Raw genomic sequence first — 21,888 nt, 5'->3', positions numbered from 1 at the left:
TTGAGTCAACTTCATTGACTCATGGTTCATGAATATTGATTCACATGAATCCATCCCTTAATAAATGGAACACTTAGCACTTATTAGATCTAGGTAGTACTCACAAAGGTGAAGCAACAACACTTTTAGGAGGTCATCCATCCGAGTATATTTTTTGTAAGATTTTTCAATAAGAGTTTCAAAATAATATTAGAATAAAATTCAATACTTTGTAAATATCATTGAAACATTTGTAGACTATAGAAGTGAAAATTATAGAAATTATAGAAGTGAAAATAAGATAAAAGTAATTTTTACTTATATAAATATAAAAAATAAGATAAAAATTCTATATATATATATATAAAAGTAAAAATAGAGTTAAAATTATTTCTATAATTTTATAAGTGAGAATTATATTACGTATAGAAGTATATTACAAAATCATTATACATATTCCTATATATGGTTGAAGTGACATTAAAATAGTAAAAACTTATTGATGAATTATTTAGAAAGTTCCCTTAATAGTAATATCAAGTCAAAGCCTTCCTAAGAAGTTGATTTGTTAGCTTAAGTTGGTTGATTATTCATTGTAAACTAAGAACTATTTCCACTAATTTTTTAAAAGATCTTATTATAATGATTTGTATTGGATCGGAAAACATTGGTCATATTATAATACAACATTAAAAGAGCAAGTGGAGATTTAGATATAATTTTATATTTGATGTTTTCAATTTTAATGCAATTTGAATTTTTTTAATGGTTATTAATAATTTATGATTGTTTTTTCTATTTTCCGAATGATAAAATAAATCAACTTTAAAAGTTCAATTTGTATAATATAACTGAAATAAAATAATTTTATTCAAGATTCATAAATTCAATTTTTTATACATAACATCATTTTGGTCATACAAGAGATAATAATTACATTCATTAGTTTTAATTTTAAATATAATTAATGCTGATAGACATTCTATAATAACATAATGGGTGGTGTGGGATAACTTTTATTCTTTTAAGTTAAATTTGACAACCATCTATATGTCAAAAGTTTAAATCTTATTATAAATAGAAAACACTTTTAAAAATAATTTAATAAATATCACATAAAATATTTGTTTGAATTATAATATTTGGCAATATAAATCATTCATTTAAAAAAATTAAAATTAAAAGTTTAAGTTAGTAAAAACTTAAATAAATGAAAATAAAAGAAATATAAATAATTTTAAATGTAGTAAATTAAATTATAATTATTTTGTAGTGTATATTTAGGTAGATTTAAAAATTAAAATTATTTAAATAAATAAGATGAAAACAATTTTAGTAAATGTATCAAAAACTAAAATTATATATAACATTATTATACTTATATAACATTATTTTAGTATAGCAATAAATAGTAATTACGTTTATAAATTTTAATTAAAAAATTTAATTGTTAAATAATATGATTTCAAATAAATTGATGATAAGAAAAAATTAAAATTATTTAAATAAATAAGATAAAAATGTATTGATAAATTTATTATAAAATAAATATTATTTTACAACTACAAACTAATTTTTAAAAATTTTTTTTTTTGGTTATTTTCGACTACCTACATAGCTTACATGACGACACTGACATTGTTCATGCCCAAGATGGCATATATGGAGGCGGCTATGGAGGAAGCGAGGCGGGCGTTTTCCCAACTGGAAGTTCCCGTGGGGTGCGTAATTGTTGAAAAGGGTCAAATCATTGCACGAGGGAGCAACGCCACCAATCACACCAGAAATGCAACGAGGCACGCCGAGATGGAAGCCATTGATAATCTTCTTCATCTTTACCGTGCTGCCAATCTCACGCAACAGCAAGTCGCTCAGCGCTTTGCAGCATGTGAGCTCTATGTCACCTGTGAGCCCTGCATCATGTGTGCTGCTGCACTCTCCCTACTTGGGATCACACGCATTTTCTATGGCTGTGCAAATGACAGGTTTGGGGGATGCGGGTCTGTCATGAATGTGCACAAGCATGGATGTGGCCCTTGCGGGGACAATCAAGCCGAGGAGAGGGGTGGAGAATTGACATGTGTTGGGGGATTAATGGCCGATGAGGCGGTTCATCTATTTAAAAGTTTCTATGAGAAGGGGAATCCTAATGCTCCAAGGCCTCACAGGCCTCTCAGTTGAGAAATTGACAGTACGCGTTCCTTTCAAATTAAATTGCATGCTGCAATATGATTTTCATATTTTGTTGACAACGGGCACGTTTCCTTTCTAGCTACTGTAAGATTTATTTACTGATGAAACATTTATATATTTATGAAAAAAATGTTGGTGACATTTTCGGTCCTTTATATGGCCAATTCGACTTCCTGTACTGCTTCCTCGTTGGACTTGTATTTCTTTCAATATAGCCTCTCTTCTTCTGTTAGGAGATCTTTTAAACGTTTTTTTGATTTTTTTTGGATTTGTTCTTAATTTTTTTGCCCTTCAATTTACGAGACAGGTTCTTTTGGATTAGTACTACTTTAGAGCCCGCAGTTTGGCAATTGTAAATTTAGAAACAGCATTTTAGTAGATGCATATTCTAGTTTAAATACATTACAACCGTTATTTTGTTGGAATATTAATTGCAGTTGGTTGTTTCTCCCTGGAGCCAAATGCCCACCTACCACCCTTGGCAGATTGCAGAACAGTCATAAACATGAATGCGGTAGGTGAAATTTTGAAATAAAAAAAGAGGGGGAAAAATAAGACAAAAAGAATGATCTGATTCATTTCGACCACAGAGAGAGAGCAAAAGAAGAAGTTGAAGTTGCAGAGCAGAGAGAAGAGAAGTGATCAGCAGATCCAGTCGTCAGAGTGCAGAGAAAATGAAGTTCATTTCGTGCTTGCAGTTGCACGTGTTTCTTCTCTGGTCATTCTGTAAGTTTATTATTTGTTTGATTCGACCTGTTGAAGCAGTGTTTGCTTCAGGCATTGTAGTATGCAGCCATTAGAGCTGTAAGTTTGAAGTTTTCCAGTTTGAAATTTTAGGGTTATTTTAGGATTTTCTGGTTGAAGCCGAATGCTCCCAAATTTTGTAATGATTTAATCTAAGTTGAATAGAAAAGTAAGCAAACAGGCATATGTGAATCTATTGCTTCTTGTTCTTGCATTTGATAAGTTTATTGTTGAGTATTTCAAGCTTTGGGTCTCTGGTTTTAATGGTGAAAATATTCACGTCATAAGTTTGCACTCGGTATTGTCTTTGGTAGAAGTCATCTGCAGTGGCTACCGAGTTCACTCAGTGCTTTCTTCTACCGAGCTTCACCCTCTTGTGGCTACCGAGTTCACTCGGCATCCACACTACCGAGCTCATTCGGTATCCAGTGTCTACCGAGTTTTTTTCATTTACCAAGTTGTTTCTTCATCTATCAAGTTGCTCTTCTACCGAGCTCACTCGGCATCCTTTGGCTACCGAGTTGCTTGCTCTTCATTTACCGAGCTCACTCGGTAACCTCTCCTGCCACTCGGTTTCTTAAGTGTCGAACAAATTTTTGGGACTCGGCAATAGTATTTGCCGAGCAAATTTTTAGGTTTAGGGTTGATTTTTAAAGGTTGTGATTAATTTTTCACATGGTATCAGAGCTTTGAGGCCCCACATCCACAGTGAGTTAGGGCATTTGTTTTTCTGGGATATTCATCATGGCAGGAGATGCAGGAAAGATATGGCAGCAGCCACCACCATTCAATGGACAAAACTATGATACATGGGCAAAGAAGATGAAGACCATAATGGTTGCAAATGATTTGTGGGAGTTTGTGACATGGTTCAATGATGTAACAGATCCAACTCAATATGCTGCACTCACAAATGCACAAAAGACTCATTTGAAAGAGTCAAGGAGAAAGGATGCTAAGGCATTAAGTCTTATTGAAGTAGCAATGACAGAGACAGTATTTCTAAAGATTGCAGCAACAAATTATGCAAAAGAAGCTTGGGATATCCTTGAGACAAACTTCAAGGGGACTGATAAAGTCCGTACAGTAAAGCGACAGAATATAAGGAGGGAGTTTGAGAACCTTCAGATGAAGGAAAATGAATCAGTTGTAGATTTCAGTTCAAGGACCTCCAATGTGATTAACCAACTGAAATCAAATGGAGAAGACTATCAAGAGCAAAGGATAGTGGAGAAGATATTGAAGAGTTTACCTCATAAATATGACAATTTGGTCATGACCATAGAAGAGGCAAAAGACCTCATTGTTTTGACAATGGATGAGTTGATGGGTACACTTCAAACCCATGAGCATAGGATCAATAGATCTACATCTTCTACTTCCCAAGAGCAAGCATTCATAGCTCAGTCAAATCCAAGAGGAAGGGGGAGAGAAGGAAATGGCTCAGGCAGAAACTCCAGAGGTAGAGGCCGAGGTAATGGAGGACAAAGAAATGCTGCAGCAGAAAGCTTAGGAAGAGCAGATGGAGCAAGTAGCTCACAAAATACTTCAAAAGGAGGTAAGAAAAACTACAACTCAAATAAGAGTAATGTAGAATGCTACTACTGTCATAAATATGAGCATTATGCAAGTGAATGCTGGAAGAACCAAAATGATTAGTCAGGACAAGCAGAATATGGGAAGTGGAAAGAATGCCACTGCCTTCATCATGTGTAATGTTGGTGAAGAAGGAAGTCCTGAGATTTGGTACCTCGACAGTGGATGTAGCAACCACATGAGTGGTAATGAAACCTTGTTTTCATTCATTGACAAGAGTTTCAAATTTGAGATTAAAATGGGTAATAATGGAACCCTACCAGTTGTGGGCAAAGGATCTATTATGGTCTGCACCAAGAAAGGTGAGAAGAAGGAAATACAAAATGTATATTTTGCCCCTGGTATGAAGCACAATTTGATGAGCATTGGTCAGCTCATTCAAAATGGATACAAAGTGCTGATGGAGAATGACAGGTGTATCATTCAAAAAAAAGATGGGAGCAAGAACCTACTTGCAGCAGTTCAAATGACAAAGAACAGAAGGTTTCCCTTGAGGATAGAGACATGTTTCTCATTTCAAGTTGGTGCTGCACCTCCCACAAAGTCAGCTCTAAGGAGTGTGTTTGAAGACCCCTCACGGCTATGGCACCTCAGTTATGGTCATCTTGGCTATGCTGATTTAAATTTGTTATCAAATAAAAGAATGGTAGAAGGTTTGCCATGAATAGGAAATTCATGTGACAAGTGTGAGGCTTGTATTTTGGGTAAGCAACATAGGCTTCCTTTTAATTCTGAAAATTCTAGGAGGGCTAGATATCCATTAGAGTTAGTCCATACTGACTTAGTCGGTCCTATGCAAGTTACTTCCATTGGGAGGAGTACTTATTTCATGACATTCATTGATGATTTCAGTCGTAGGACATGGGTGTATTTCTTAAAGAATAAATCTGAAGCATTTGATAAATTTGTAGAATTTAAAGCCCAAGCTGAAAGAGAATGTGGACACTATATTAAAGTCCTAAGATCAGATAGAGGAGGGGAGTATACCTCCAATTCTTTTGTAAATTTTTGCAGGAAACATGGCATAAAGAAAGAGCTCACAGCCAGCTATACACCACAGCAGAATGGAGTGGCTGAAAGAAAGAACAGGACCATTGTTGAAATGGCAAGGAGCATGATGAAAGAGAAAGGTCTCCCAACTGAATTTTGGGAAGAGGCTGTGGCAACAACAGTTTACCTAATTAATAGATGTCCTACAAACGTAGTCCGTGATAGAATTCCAATGGAAGCATGGTCACGAAGAAGATGGACAGTTGAACAGCTAAGGGTGTTTGGATGTGTTGCATATGCACACGTGCCTAAAGAGAAAAGGCAGAAATTGGATGACAAAGGTGTGAAGTGCATCTTCACAGGGTATAGCTTAGAATCAAAGGCATACAGATTGTATGACCCATTGAACAACAAGATGACTTTTTCAAGAGATGTGGAATTTCTTGAAAATCAGTCTTGGTATGGTCCAATTGATGAGTCACCGAGCACTTCAAGTAAAGTGCCAATTATAAATGAAGAGGATGCTGATGAACATCAAGAAGGAGCAGATAGAAGAAAAGGCAAGCAACTTCAGTCATTACCGAGCTCCTCTAGGCATGATCGAGTGTCAGTGCCAAGCAACAGCAGCGAAGATTCTAATCCCACACTCTCCTCCCTGTTACCAAGAAAGACCAAGAGTCTTAGGGAGATATACCAAGATGAAAGGTATGAAGATTATGATGAGAGTGTTAATTTTGCATTATTTTCTCATAGTGATCCAATATATTCTGAAGAAGCTATTAAGGAGAAGAAATGGTGTAAGGCCATGGATGAGGAGATAGATGCTATAGAAAGGAATGAGACATGGGAGCTAACTGATTTGCCTCCCAAGAAGCAAGTGATTGGAGTGAAATGGGTCTATAAGACCAAATGTAATGCTGAAGGCAAAATTGATAGGCATAAAGCAAGGCTAGTAGTCAAGGGCTACAAACAACAGTATGGCAGAGATTATGATGAGACATATGCTCCGGTTGCAAGAATGGAAACTGTGCGTGCTGTCATAGCAATTGCAGCTCAGCACAAATGGAAGGTATACCAAATGGATGTGAAATCCGGCTTCCTAAATGGTGTATTGAAAGAAGAAGTATATGTGGAGCAGCCACCTGGTTATGAAGTAGTAGATGAAGAGAACGAAGTATATAGATTGAAGAGAGCTCTTTATGGGCTCAAGAAAGCTCCAAGGGCATGGTACAGCAGGATTGACTCATATTTGATGAGCAATGGCTTTAGCAAAAGCAATGGTGAGCCTACTCTCTACATCAAGGCAGAAAATGAAAATGTGTTGATTGTTGTCTTGTATGTAGATGATCTAATTTTTACTGGTAATGACAAGGCTCTAATTGGTGAGTTCAAAGAGGTCATGAAAAATGAATTTGAGATGACAGACCTAGGTCTCCTGAAATATTTTCTAGGCATAGAAGTAAAACAAATGCATGATGGCATCTTTATCTCTCAAGAAAAATATGCAGGGTAGATCTTGGATAGATTTAAAATGCAAAACAGTAAGCCAACCCCCACACCAACAGCAGTAGATATGAAGTTGAGCAAGGAAGACTCTAGCAAGAGAGTGGATCTAACACTATACAAGAGTATGGTTGGAAGTTTAATGTATTTTACTGCAACTCGGCTAGACCTAATGGATGCAATAAGTTTGATTTCTAGATTTATGAAAACACCAAGGGATTCCCATTGGCAAGCGGGAAAAAGGATCCTAAGGTATGTGAAAGGTACTAAGCGATTTGGGATTTTGTATACTGCAAATGATGAATTCAAGTTGGTAGGTTATACTGATAGTGATTGGGCTGGAAGTATAGATGATAGGAAGAGCACTTCCGGATACATGTTTCATATGGGATCGGGTGCAATTTCATGGGCATCCAAGAAGCAACCTATTGTTGCTCAATCTACAGCAGAGGCTGAATACATAACAGCAAATGCAGCAGCATGTCAGGCTATTTGGCTAACGAGGATCTTGACAGATTTGAATGAAAGGCAAGGGGATGGAACCACAATTTATTGTGACAACATCTCATCAATTGCATTGTCCAAGAATCCAGTTTTCCATGGGAGAAGCAAACACATAGAGATCAGATATCACTTCATCAGAGAGTTGGTGGAGAATGGGGATATCAAGATGGAATTTTGCAAGTCTGAGCAGCAGCTAGCAGACATCTTTACCAAGCCATTATGCATTGGAACTTTTGTACACCTAAGAGGAAGTCTTGGTGTAGTTGATTTGGATCAATAGTGATCCTTGTTTGTTTGGCTCGGGATAAAGGGGGAGTGTTGGAATATTAATTGTAGTTGGTCGTTTCTCCCTGGAGCCAAACGCCCACCTACCACCTCTGACGGATTGCAGAACAGTCATAAACATGAATGCGGTAGGTGAAATTTTGAAATAAAAAAAGAGGGGGAAAAATAAGACAAAAGGAATGATCTGATTCATTTCGACCAAAGAGAGAGAGCAAAAGAAGAAGTTGAAGTTGCAGAGTAGAGAGAAGAGAAGTGATCAGCAAATCCAGTCGTCAGAGTGCAGAGAAAAGGAAGTTCATTTCGTGCCTGCAGTTGCATGTGTTTCTTCTCTGGTCATTCTGTAAGTTTATTATTTGTTTGATTCAACCTGTTGAAGCAGTGTTTGCTCCAGGCATTGTAGTATGCAGCCATTAGAGCTGTAAGTTTGAAGTTTTCCAGTTTGAAATTTTAGGGTTATTTTAGGGTTTTCTGGTTGAAGTCGAATGCTCCCAGATTTTGTAATGATTTAATCTAAGTTGAATAGAAAAGTAAGCAAGCAGGCATACGTGAATCTATTGCTTCTTGTTCTTGCATTTGATAAGTTTATTATTGAGTATTTCAAGCTTTGGGTCTTTGGTTTTAATGGTGAAAATATTCACGTTATAAGTCTGCACTCGGTATTGTCTTTGGTAGAAGTCATCTGCAGTGGCTCCCGAGTTCACTCGGTGCCTTCTTCTACCGAGCTTCACCCTTCTATGGCTACCGAGTTCACTCGGCATCCACACTACCAAGTTCATTCGGTACCGAGTTTTTTTTCATTTATCGAGTTGTTTCTTCATCTACCGAGTTGCTCTTCTACCGAGCTCACTCGGCATCCTTTGGCTACCGAGTTGCTTGCTCTTCATTTACTGAGCTCACTCGGTAACCTCTCCCGCCACTCGGTTTCTTAAGTGCCGAGCAAATTTTTGGCACTCGGTAATAGTATTTGCCGAGCAAATTTTTAGGTTTAGGGTTGATTTTTAAAGGTTGTGATTAATTTTTCAAATATTTATTATTGAGAATGACATTAACTTGATGCTGTGACCAGGCTCGTCTTAGTCGTTTTATTTTAAATGTAATTGCATCAAGGTTTGTGCCAGACAGATGTTGCATGGTTGTTTAACATGTTGGCTATTTTGTTTAACATCATTTCTATAAGGCCATAATGTTTTTATTTGTTTTGCGATGTATTAGAGTTTTCTGTGGTGACATGATGTGCATTTTGCCAAAAAGTTATCATTGGCAACTGTTCAAAATGTGTAAAGTTTTACAATACATTGTTGAATTCATTGGACAGATCTATATCTATTATCAGAATTCAATGAGTTTAATCATGTACATTCATAAAGTAGCTTAGTAAATTCAACCCGGGATTCATGGCTGTTTGCGTTAAAAGGGATTTGCTTGGATTGACAATAAATAATAATTTCCTGTGTTGCATACCTGTTAGCTTGAGCTTAAAATCAAACTAAGTTATGTTGTTGCAAATAGGCTTGTTTGCTCAATACGATTGAATTCATTGCCTTTTGGCATGATTCAAAAAATGTCTAGTATTTTAATTCTTGGCGTTATAAGCACAAGCAATTACACCACTCTACATTTTCTTACCTCATATACCGATTTTCTAATCCCATATTTTGCCTTTGAGCAGTAGTGTCTGGTTGCAAGAGCAGATACATATTGGAAAGAATCTTGGAAATGGTCCCTTACATTATGAAAGTTATGTATTAAAAAGATGCCTCTATCCCTGCATTCTGCAGTTTGAGTTTGACATTTAATGGAAATCCTTAATTTCCGAGTTTGATTGTCTAGGTTTGTTATTTACCTAGAGAGCAAACATTGGTTGACTCAATTGGGATAGGTGAAACTTTATCCAACTTTGTTTATTTTTGGTCTTAATAATCATTTTTCTTGCAAGGTGATTTTCCACTTCAGCTGAAGCTGAACACCACTAAACTTTGCATAATTTGAATTTGATGGTGAGATGGATTTCCAAAAAATAGAAGTTAATTGTTTCTCTCTTAGATCATAAACAGCCTTCTGACTTTGCCTACACTGCTCGCAAGTTTAGCATAAATATGGGTCACTGACCGGGATGGGAGAGTTCCTATAATATAATGTTGCAAAATAATTGAGGGTTTTGAAGAGGAGGCAATAAATATTTTATATGTGGTCAGAGGAACAAAGAAAACTTTTTATCTACAGAATTAATGGAATAGAGAGATTGGCTTCCTCCACTTTTAGAGAGTATCTATCTGAACTTCTTAATTAGTGTTATTTTTATAGGAGAACCAGGAAACCAAAAATCTACAGTAGTTCTCCATTGAGCTCTACTGAAAATATGTTGGAAATGCGGGCTTATATATACATATATTGTATGTATATTTGTGTGTCTATATGTGGTCAGAGGAACAAAGAATTTTTTTAATCTACAGAATTCATGGAATGGACAGATCGGCTTCCTCCACTTTTAGATAGTATCTTTCTGAACTTCTTAACTAGTTTTATTTTTATAGGAGAACCAGGAAACCAACAATCTGCATTAGTTCTCCATTGAGCTCTACTGAAAATATGTTGGAAATGTGGGCTTATATATACATATATTGTATGTATATTTGTGTGTCTATATGTATGTATGTATATGTATATTGAGTGCAATATGCATTGCCTCTCACTCTTAAAGAAATGCCATGCTTGAATTGTGGAGCAGAAACTGCTCACTTATGTCTAACAATTCAAAAACTCAAAACACAAAACACACAAAAAAACAGACTCTGTTTGTTAACTAAAACACATAACACAAAAAGAAACAAAGACTTTTTAAAAATTGAACACTTAGATTGTGACAAGAAATATTATCTTTTTCCCGTTAAATCTGCAAGCACCACTTTTACAGTAATGGCCTCAATAGCCTTTCTATCTACATGATTACGAGCCATCTCATCTGTGCTTCAGTAGCCAAAAACCATAGCTTTCCTGTTTTTGGCTGTAACCCATGACGCTCCTCTTGGCTAACTTATCTTCCATTTCATAAGCTGCACTTGATTTTAATAGACAACAGTCCAAATTGCCGATGCCTTTCACGCTGTAAACAACCGATAAGCAACTCTGCTGACTTCTGTTCTCCCCTCTTGTGAATTCGTATCCACCATTTGCGTCCCCTTCTGCAAAGGTATTCCTCCTCTACCCTTTCATTTAGTAGGATCCAACCCACCATCATCCAGCCTCTTCCACCAAAAAATATTTCCACTCTTATCCTCTTTCCTTGGTTTTGACCCACCATGAACCAACCACCTTCACCCAATCCTTCTGTGCTATCCTCTATTGCTTCCATATGAAAGCATGCAATCTTCTGACACTGATCTACAAAATCCACTTGCCTTTTTTCTACATGCACTAATTCTTCTTTCGTCTCTGATTTCAGCTGTGTAACATTCTGTTCAACATCTATTGCTACAGTATCTTCTTCCCCATTGTTCACTGCAACCATTATATCTTTTTCCTCATTCTCCAATTGAAATGAACAACTCTTCAATCCTTTTTGATCTTGATTCCAAGCAATGCACCATCTCTATCAGGTTCTTTATCAAGTATATGGCCTTCATAAACCTCTGCTGCAACCTCCAAGTCTACCTTCTGAGTTCTTCCTCTTCCACTACCTCGTTTCTTTTGTTCTTTAACATTGCCACTTTGGCCTCTCTCAAGCTTCTCATCATGCCCCTAATTTCATTTGCATACATTCTTTCTCTATTAAAAAAGACTAAAATTCTCAAAGGATATTCCATAGCCAACCTCATACTTTTCCTCTTTGAAATTTTATCAAACAATTCACATGCTTCCAATGTGCAACACACAAACATGGTCAACTCTCTTTCTGCATCTTCTGACCCTTGGTTCTAAATTGCTCAGGACTCCTCATATGCCTGCAAAAATCCTCTTGAGCCTCTCAGACAATTCTACTGCTTGAACTCCATCCCCAGTTCTTGTTGCCAAACTGCCTTATTTTGGCACTTGGCCCACATGCTGAGGAATATTTTGATACCATTTGGTGCAAAATTTGCTTACTTTTGCCTGCCAATTCAAAATCTCAAAAGACATAACAGAAAAAAGACAGGGACTGCTTTTAATTGAACACTCAGATTGTAACAACAAATATTATTTTATTCCCATTAAATCTGCAAACACCACTTTTACAGCTATGTCCTCTCACCAGTCTTTCTATCTACACAATTTCTGTCGATTTCATTTGCTTTTCCAGCCAAAAGCCATATCTTTCCTCTTCGTGGCAGTGGTCCAATGTGCCTCTTTTAGTCCATGCTGTTAAGGCAGGAGACTAATGTTTTCAAGAGTCTTTTTAGCATTAGTCTCCTTGAAAACTGGGAAATGAACAAAAATCTTGTCCGAACCTATAGTCCTCCAAAATTTCTGAAATTAATCTGACATCAAAAATGTAAATTGCTTTTTTCCTATCGGTGCTGGCAATTTTCCTGACAGTCCTATTTTTTCTTGTTTGTGGAAAAATTGAAGAAAATTTGATGGACATTGCAAGTGGCATTTTGACAGAGTGCTACATGGCATAAGTGGTGTTTTCTTGTTGCATGGTATGAGTATTCGGAATTCCCAATATGCTTTTCCAGACAGGCCTCCACTTGTCCGCTTGTAGCTGTATTTGAAGGAAAATTTTAATTGGGGTTTGTTTGTATGTATTCAGGTGGATATTATTTGACCCTTTTGGTGCTTAGATCCATGTGAGAGCAGTTGCTTCAAATATAGAAACTTATAGAAGTGTTCTTTATCTAATGCTTCAAACATGCAGTGAAACATGAGTTTTTCTGGGCAACCATCCTGCATTGCTGTAACTTTCTCCTTCTCAGTTTCCTTTCTTGAATCATTAATTTTAAAAAAATTAGGTTTACATGCCACTATTGAGGCATACCAGTTGTTGTTTCAATTGGGATTGCAAAATCCCAATTGAAAATGGTATTTTTTTAATCTCTGAAGTTGAAATTTTTAGTCCCTGTGGCTACATAGGAGACTAAAGTTTTTGAGTATCACATTAATCATCAATGGAAAATCCTTATTAAAGGAGACTAAAGTTTTTAGTTTCATTTAGAGGAGACTGAATTAAAAAGTCTGTTCTCAAAAAATGTCCTTGTTAAATTGAATTTTTCATTTTTATTATCTCTTTCTCTATTGGCTGTGCTGATTTTTCAAGGTAGTCTTTTCATTTTCTTCATTCTAAAATGCCACCGTATTTATAGATTGGGTAATTTCAAAATTGAACAAGTGCTATTATCCAAATGATTAATATGGCTGTTATGTGCCTGTAACTAGATAACAATTAAATATGACATATGTCATTTACATATGCCTATAACCAGCAGCAGTCCAAGATGGTACATGGCTTAGTAAAAGGTGGTTTCAATTTTTTGCTGGCCTCCACAAGCAATTGGCAAGAAAGGCTAAAAGGAAGAGTTTCCTTGCTACAGGGGAGTGAAGAAGCCTCTCAATGATTTGATCAATTAATGCATGTTTTTCTCATAGGAAATATTTGTTTTAAAATTGCAGGTCTTTTGTTGACCCTTTTTAGGTTTTTTACACTGCTTTTTTGCTTCCAGCACTCTGATTTTGAATTTTAAGATGAAGTATTTTCTCATGTAGGAAATAGAAATTTGCTATGTCATTGATAAAAATATAAGCGACTCATTATAATGAAGTCTACTAGTAATTGGATTTCATAGAGATCACTGAAATGTAGTAGGAATGTTGTTATGCCATCCATTTTTCCTTCACAGCACTGTGCCTTCACAATATTTGCACTTCCTTCTGCATTTTTTTTATTAAGATAAAACCCTAGCACTTTCAATAGTGCAGCTTTAATTTTACTAATTTATAATGGGTATACTTTATCACACATATAGGAATCTTCTGCCTGCAAATTTTTTGAATGAAAATCTTGATTTTTAACACTCATTGTCTGTAGATTTTCCTTCATTAAAATTTTCACCTGGTTATACAATCTCTATCTGCATATGGATAAGCTAATCTTAATTGGTTTACAAGAATGTGTTACAAATCACATCTTGTTTAGTAACAAGAAAACTCTGGCCTCTGACTTGCACATTGCAACACAACCTCTGCAGCAAAAATTGAGGAAGCAAACAGAGACTCCAAAAGAGATTTTCCTTGTAGACTACAAGATGCGGGATTAATTTTTTGACACAGTATGGTAGCGCCATTTATTTTTTATCTTACGAGTTCAGTGAAATTCTTGCTATGTTATTTAGAATTTTAGTCTTTAGACTTCTGAATATGTAGAAGGATTTTGGTCGGTATAGAATTATGGTATATCTATTGCAGGGTGACTTTCTTGTTTCAATCATGTAGCATGTTGAGAGCCATTACTTTCATTTGTTTTTGTAGAGACTCTTGAATTTTTTACATTTACTGTGTAACCTCCATAAAAGGGATAGTCTGTTTAAGGCCAAATAATAACTTGAACACTATTTGGGGAGTCTTTTGAAAAATTTGTATATTTGTGCATCTAGGAGAGTAGCATTATTATGAGAAGCCGTCAATAATAATTTTTTTAATAGAAAACTTGTTTTTGGAAGTTGAAATATTTTGTAAATAAAAATGTTGAAAAACAAAGATTGTATTTCTGTTGCAACTGTAAGTTGTGAATTATATGCATACCTCTAGCCAAAAGAAGGCAAGCCCTAAAGCATCAATGGAAGCCCTTCACCACAGACTTTTTTAGTTTCATTTAGAGGAGCTAAAGTCAATATGCTTTATAATCTTAAAATATATATGAATGCATTTCAATCACTGATAGTTCAGAAAGGTCACAACTATTGGATGAAGGCTTTGGTTACTGCATGAACTCTGCAAGATACAAAGTTGTGACACAATGTTTTTAATAAAGTAAAAATTAGTTAGTTCTATTCAACAGTTTCCTTAATAAATTCCTTGCAAATTTCATCTCTTTCCACTTCAGTAATGTTGGTCTAATAGTCTGAGACCACAGAGAAACTGACTCCCTATAGTACGTAATAAAGTAATGTTGTAATTAGAACTAGTTAAGCTTTGTTGGGACAGGGTAGTTAGGAGTGGTCCACCCTATTGCCTTGGTGGTACAACCTGCAGGAAAAATGGATGTGCAGAATGAGAAGCACAGGGAAGAACTCCTCAAAGGAGACACACTAGTTGAGGATACACCGGTTGAGGATACACTACTAGAGGAGGCAGATAAATTGCTTGAAGAAGTTGGGATGGTACCTACACCCTCACCGGCCCCCCTGGAGGTAGAAGGGGAAGACATAATAGAAATACAAAATGAGAAAGTGGGGGACCTTTCGAGACAATCTCATTGGAGGACAAAGCAGAAAGATTTCTCAAAGAGGTACAAGTTATGGAACACACTACCAAGGAAATCATAAAGCAGGCTAAAGGTCAAGACCTAAAGGCTATAGTTAGAGCAGTGAAATCCTTGGCAACATTCATGAAGAGGAAATGCCATACAGATTGGAGTCTACTTCAGCAAAGGGGGTACAAATAGGAGGAAATAGTTGAGATTTGGACAACCCGATACACTGTACCTCTAGCAAAGGAACGACCACCCCCCAATGCACACACTTGCAGAAACAGATGTAGCATTTAGAAGGACATACTTGGAACTTCAGCAGAAAAATGAATTGACAAGTCGAGTGGAAAGGGAGTGAAAGGTAGCAAAAGATGCTTTAGAAGAAAAGTGGAAGGTAGAAATAGCTGCTATGGAAAAAAATGGAAGATAGAGAAAGCTGCCGTGGGAGAGAAAGCAACAGAGGCAAAAATGATGGATGCATTGCGTGTACTGCAAGGAGTTTGTGCCAAGCAGAAGGTTGTTGAACGAGATCTCCTATGCCTCCAGGAACAAACCCCAAGTCAAGGGATGTCTTCACAACCTACTTCTTGAAGTTTGATTTTCTTTTTAGTTTTGTTGGGTAAGACGACTTCTTTTCTGAGGGGGATAAATGTAGTACATAATAAAGTAATGTTGTAGTTAAAACCAGATAAGCTTTGTTGGGATATGTTAGTTAGGGAGCGAGGGGATGCGTCCATTGGTTTTCCCAACCAAACAACCATTATATAAGATCTTTGGAATATGGATGATGTACTCATGTTTTTGGGAATCAATATAGTAATAGCATTTCCTCACCATTTTGGTATTCTGGTATTGGTAATGAATGTCATATTGGTACAATTATATTGTTCTGTTTAATGTGCATTTATAACCATTCTACACCCCCCCTGCTACTCTAAGGAGTTACAAATCATATAATACTAGCTACGATAGAAGCATGAAACTATACTTGGTTATTCATAACAAGCATATAAATTATATTAAAAATCCAATTAAGAAACTTTTGACTTTTGACTATAGAACGGGAACTATGCCTATGGTAAATTGTGCAATCTCATATTCACTAGAACATAGTAAAAAAATAAATTATGCTTGACATATGGCTATAGAAGAAGTCTTTGTATTGGTATTATAAAGATCAAGAAGAGATCTGAAACGTTTAGATAGCTGTTCAAAGTTCAAGTGAAGCATAGACGTATCCTTGTTGTTGCTTAATCGATAAAGCTTGTGCTCTGAGAGTGTGAAATCTAACTTGCATATGTTTATACTCGGCGCCTTTTGACGTCATTTTTGCCATTTCTATATTTAGTTGTTTTATCATATGATGCATTATCTTGAGTTCAAGGTATGGTAATATTAATAGGCTTTTTTTGTATTTATTTGATATTACTGCAAACAAATTAACATATTTGATATTTAATGGAAATCTTTTAGGGTGAATTACTTTGCAACATTAAGCTTGTCTATTGTGTTGTCAATTCTTGATTCATGATCTAAAAAGCAAGGTCATTAACTTGCATCAATGTGAAAAGAAACACATTATACTTGTTGAACTCTCTATCTGTTCACATTTTAGGCATAGTGAGCATGTATTCCTTATCTAAACCTATTAGATTTAGTTGCTTAGACCCAATTTATAATATTAATAATCTATTATGCATTCAATAGAAGGAAGTCAATGGAAATTCATCATATACTTTTTTGTAGGCACTCAACTGCCCTTCTCTTGGATGAACGTGATCTTAAATATCTTTCAGTCAAAGTAAACGAAAAAGAGGAGGCATGGTTGCAAATTTTTCATGCTTGTCTCGTCTTTTTTTGACAATGACTTATGATGTTTTGTGATTGGTAATGCTCGTTATCTGTATAGTATTTGGCAATTTCTAGTCCTCTCAATTAGGATCTATTATTTGGGTGAATTAATTTTTCTACTTCCCTTTAGGTTACATTTTCACATGAATGATGTTGTTGTCTACAGTTTGCATAATTGGTCCTTACAGAGTGTCCTAGATATGGATATATAAATTAATATCTATTATCTGTGCATTTGGTTAGTTATCTTTCATTATCATGTTGAAGTCTGGACATTGTGTATGTTGAATTGTTTTAGGATTTATTATTAGCATTGAATCTTCTTTTTGACAAAGTGTTTTTGTTCGCATTGTAGATTTATAACTACAAGTAGTGCCATTAAATTAGTTTCAGGACATGGGAATTCTCTAAATTTGTAGAACAAATGAAATCAATCATGTGTTTGTCATCATAGTTCATTATTTGAATTTTGTAGGCTATTTTCTTCAAATTTTCAATATTAATCTTTTCATAGGCGGACTGATGCACTACAGTCGTCATTAAAATATGGAAGGCTCAATTCCTATATGATGTGCTAGACTAAGCATATAGAAGGTAGTACACTTAAGAAAACCTATAGTTAGAACCTTTGCAGGATGTCAATGAAGTACTGTAGTGTTTCTTAGTCTTGTGTGGTGAGCTGTAATTTTCACGACACTGTTGAATTTTGTCTGAAGCTGCATGTGTATAAAAATGTGGATTCAAATTAAGGTTTCACTTGAAAGATGCTTCTGAGAAAGTTATAATTTGTTGTAAAGCATTGAAATTACTTATAAAAAGTTTCTATATAGGCATCTATTGCATGTTAGATGTCTGCATCCTTAATTGTGATATAATATGTTTTAAGTCAAGTTGGGAGAGGAGACATTTTTATAATCAGCTTCCAAGTACAAATAAATAAATGTTGATGTTTTGTATTCCTTGTAATTCCTAGACGATAAGCACATGATTTTCACATTGGTAGGTAGTTTACAATAACCCCACTATTTAGTCTACACAATCATATAGTTAATTTTATTAGAATATTATAATGTTTCATTAGTTAGTCTTTAGTTTATTAGGTATTCCTATTTTCATCTTTAGTTCACGATTGTTTCTTTTAGAAACATCGTCTTTGTAAATATATATAAAGAGCTTTCACCTCCTCTGTTTAATGTTAGAAATTGTGAAAACAAATATAAATCTAGAATATATTGGAAGTGTTAGATTAAACAACAAGAAATGAAATTGACATAATAACAATATGAGACCAATTTCTGATGTAAATGCTTAGAGGCAAAATAGTGTCAATATTTCCTAATATGTTCTATGATATATTTGAGATATGAAATACAAAGAGTTAGCCTGTTTATATAGGCATGAGCTGGGAGGAAACTTGGACAAGATTGAGACAAGTGTCTCAACTTGGAGGAATTAGAGTCTTCATGGACTCAACCACCTACCATCCACCTACAATCTAGAAGGGTGGTGTCCAAATTGGAATTAACCACATGTGACATTTTAGGAGTAGTTGAAGTCAAAGGGATGACTCAAAAATATCCTCTTGATAATAATATTCAAAATATATAATTCCTCCTAATTTATGAGTTCACTTAAATAAACTTAATAAAAGAGTAAAATGGCAAAGAACCATTTACTCTTAACACCCTCCCTTAAGTGCAACTTAGGGAGTCATATAATGCAATATATAGCTAATGGGTCTTGACAACAAAGCCATGTTCGGTACCCATGTACAACTAAAAATATGCAATCTCTCGGAAAGAGAAGAAAGAGGGAAAACCACACGAGAAAAACCCTCTCCCAAAAAGAGAGAATTGAAAAACAAGATGCATAAATGGAAGGTATAATCAACCCCCCCCCCAAAAAAAAAATGACATACATCATGCATATACTATCGATAAGTATGAGAAGAAGAGAGACATAACAACCCTTCTTCAATGTAGAATGTTGACCAGTGGTAGATGCTCTAGGTTCAATTTCGAAATTGTGTTGTGATTGAGTAACACCATTCCTCCCTTTAGGAAGAAATAAAACCAAAGGTGCATTAATGAAGCCTCACCAATCTGAAGGTAGAAACCTCACAAAGTATGGAATCGCTAGAATGTACTCAAGTGTCCCCATGTCAAGGCTGAAAGAAGATGTCATGAACCAATCAAGATCAAGCCCAATAGAAGAAGGTGATAAACAAGGAGACATCAGTAATTGATCCATGTGAGAATGTGTACTTGGGCACTCTGCTGAAAAAGACAAGTCGTGATCAACTGAGGATGAATTTAGAACATTATTCATTGGGTTAATTTTTTTCTCAAAAATTATTCATTGGGTTTTAATACTTTTTACCTCAAAAAACTATTTATTGGGTTTCACCATTTTTCCTAAAAAATGAGGCTTTGTATTCTCTTACTTGTGCCTTGGATTTTGTTGCTTGGTTTTGATCAATCTTTTATGTTAAAAATTGTTTTTGGTATTTTTGATTTTTTCCTAAAAAATTGTGACTTTTTGCAGTTTGTTTTGGGGTGTTGTGCTGTTGTGCAAAATGTGGGAGGGTTTGCCCATTTTATCTTAAATTCGTGGTAGTTGTTCTCAGTATGTCATTGGCTACAGAGAAGGACAACTTTGTTACCCAACATCAGATTGAATGGCTTCTTGGTCATTAACATTTTGCAGATCCAAGGAGGGCCTTAGCAAGACTAGAATGTTATGAAGAATTTGTGACCAAAATACATTGTGTATTTTGCATGGTAGTTTGATGGTGACCAATAAGGGAGGGTATTAAAATATTATAATGTTTCTTTAATGGTATCTTAGCTAGTCTTTAGTTTATTAAGTAGTTTCTATTTTTGTTTTTAGTTTACGATTGTTTCTTTTATAATCATTGTCTAAGTAAATCTATATAAGCAGCTTTAATCTCCTTAGTTTAATACAACAATATACAACGTCTATTTACCATAACAAATTTCTGTTCAAGGTTCATTCTATTGTGGAATATGGTATACATTGGATTGCAAGGATATATGCATATGCTTGTTCTCACATTTGATGATGTTGACTGTAATAGTAAGTTTAGTGTGACTAATTATACCTTAAATTGACTACTCTATTCTTTTATTTAAATGATAGTTTGGCTCAGGGGAACATTTAATGATTTCACTAGTTTCAGTGCTGATGTAAAGGATCAAAGGAAAAGGTTTTAGTCGGGCTTGAATTATCAAGAGCAACATATTTACATGATTCTACAGTTCAAACTTCGAATCATTTTAGGTTGATCTTTGTTTTACTTTTTGTAATGATCCCATCTTTTGGCCTTCATGTTCTTTTAGTAGTTGACCAAGTGTGTGTGCGTTAGCCTTGTTCTACATGGTCCGGAGGGCTAACGAAGGGTTTAATGGGATCCTGGAGTGTTTTGGCCTAGTCATTTCCAGTTTAGGCCAAAACGAAGTTGATTTACTCAGTTTCAGGTATACTTACTATTTTTAGTAAGTCGGCAGGACATAGTGCAGGTCAATTTTGGTGATTGGATTCGATACTCCTCGGTGAGAGCTTTCCGATGAGCTACCACTCGCATTATTCGGAGTCCGATTGCTAATACATTTTAATGCTTGAAGTTTTATTAAAGTAACGTCTAATTTAATTGTAAAATATTAAAGAGTTACTTTAATATTTATTTTATGGTGATGTGTACCCAAGGGAGACATAAGGGGTATTTTAATATATGTTTTATATATTACACATCTTTTATCCCACATTGCCCATATGAGTTGAGCGGACCCTTGGGAATAGAATAAAAGGAAGCATTTGTGGCTTCATTAGACAGGTTGAATATGAGAAGAAATTGGTGTGTGAGTTGCAGCTTTGTTCTTGGCATTTGAGGACGTCTATCCTCTCTTGTAACATTCTAGACGTCATTCCCTTGGGGTTTGGCCTTTGGAATTCTTTCTTATTGGCTTCATTATCAGGCAGTTTAGTTGCATTTCCGGCTACAGGCAAATTTGATATTTTGCTCATATCTTCTTCACTACTTGTCCGACGCTTATGCCGCTCGGAGGGAATGGTATTATGAAGGTAGTGGACTGATTGGAGGACAAAGTATTGTAGCAGCAAGTTCGTAAGCATGGGCTGGAGTATTATGACAATATTGCTGAAGTAATTAGTGAGTTGATAAATCTGCCATGTATTTGGTTTTATGAATTCTGAAAATAACATTTTATTAGCAGCAGTTCATTTCCACTTTGCATATTGTTGTAGTTTCTTTCTTGTTTATGTTGTATGATACCAATTCCATGCACGAAACACAACAAACAAATAAACGTTTGATTTCCAGAGTTATAAGGGGTTTTAAGTAGTTAAATGCAAACTGTTTGACATAATTCCTTTCAGCAATTTGGTTTAGTTTTTGGGACATCCAAGGGTGTCCATTACACTTTTCAAAGCTCATTGCTTGAACTAAATGTGAATTTTTGAGTTTTACTTTCGCACTGTTTTCTCAAAATCTCATTATTTTACCATTCTCTAAATGTGTTGCAGATAGTGTGCTCACTGTCGCTTTATATTTTTATGCTGATCAATGTGGTTGATCAGGCTAATGCTCAATTGTAAGTGTATGACAAAATATAAGATCCAGTCATTATCTTAATGTTACGATGGTACACTTTCTGCTATTTTATATGTTCACACTACTTTAGTTTATATGTAAATCTCAAAATTTGTTAGTTTTCAGTGTTGCAGGAAGACATTGTTACTAATTTTTAAAAAATTACTGTCAAATTAACATCATATTGCGTTTTAAAGAATCCATCTTTCAAGTTGGTAATGCCTACTGATAA

The 21,888-nt window shown here is 35.3% G+C and overlaps 1 protein-coding gene across 5 annotated transcripts in view; it reads left to right on the top strand.

Moving 5' to 3' along the window:
- The first annotated feature begins 1,569 nt into the window (after window positions 1–1,569).
- Window positions 1,570–21,888, top strand: part of LOC149566691 (tRNA-specific adenosine deaminase TAD2-like) — a 44,504-nt gene continuing 24,185 nt past the window's right edge. For 2 of the 5 annotated variants that reach the window (XR_016362291.1, XR_016362289.1), the window contains exon 1: window positions 1,570–2,256. Coding sequence is in view for 2 of the 5 variants with exons in the window: in XM_089820002.1 (XP_089676128.1) it covers window positions 1,603–2,160 (558 nt within the window). In the remaining 3 variants the exon portion in view is untranslated. Of the gene's footprint in view, window positions 2,257–21,589; window positions 21,658–21,888 lie in introns of all 5 variants that reach the window. The other 3 variants (XR_016362290.1, XM_089820002.1, XM_089820003.1) reach the window with 3 other exon arrangements.

This window comes from Cupressus sempervirens, chromosome 3, assembly GCF_028749045.1.
Source record: "Cupressus sempervirens isolate cs-2001-9-10 chromosome 3, ASM2874904v1, whole genome shotgun sequence".
In the NCBI taxonomy this organism is placed as follows: Eukaryota; Viridiplantae; Streptophyta; class Pinopsida; order Cupressales; family Cupressaceae; genus Cupressus; species Cupressus sempervirens.
The sequence above is the reverse complement of the archived record's forward strand: the minus strand, read 5'-3'. Positions and strand labels throughout refer to the sequence as shown.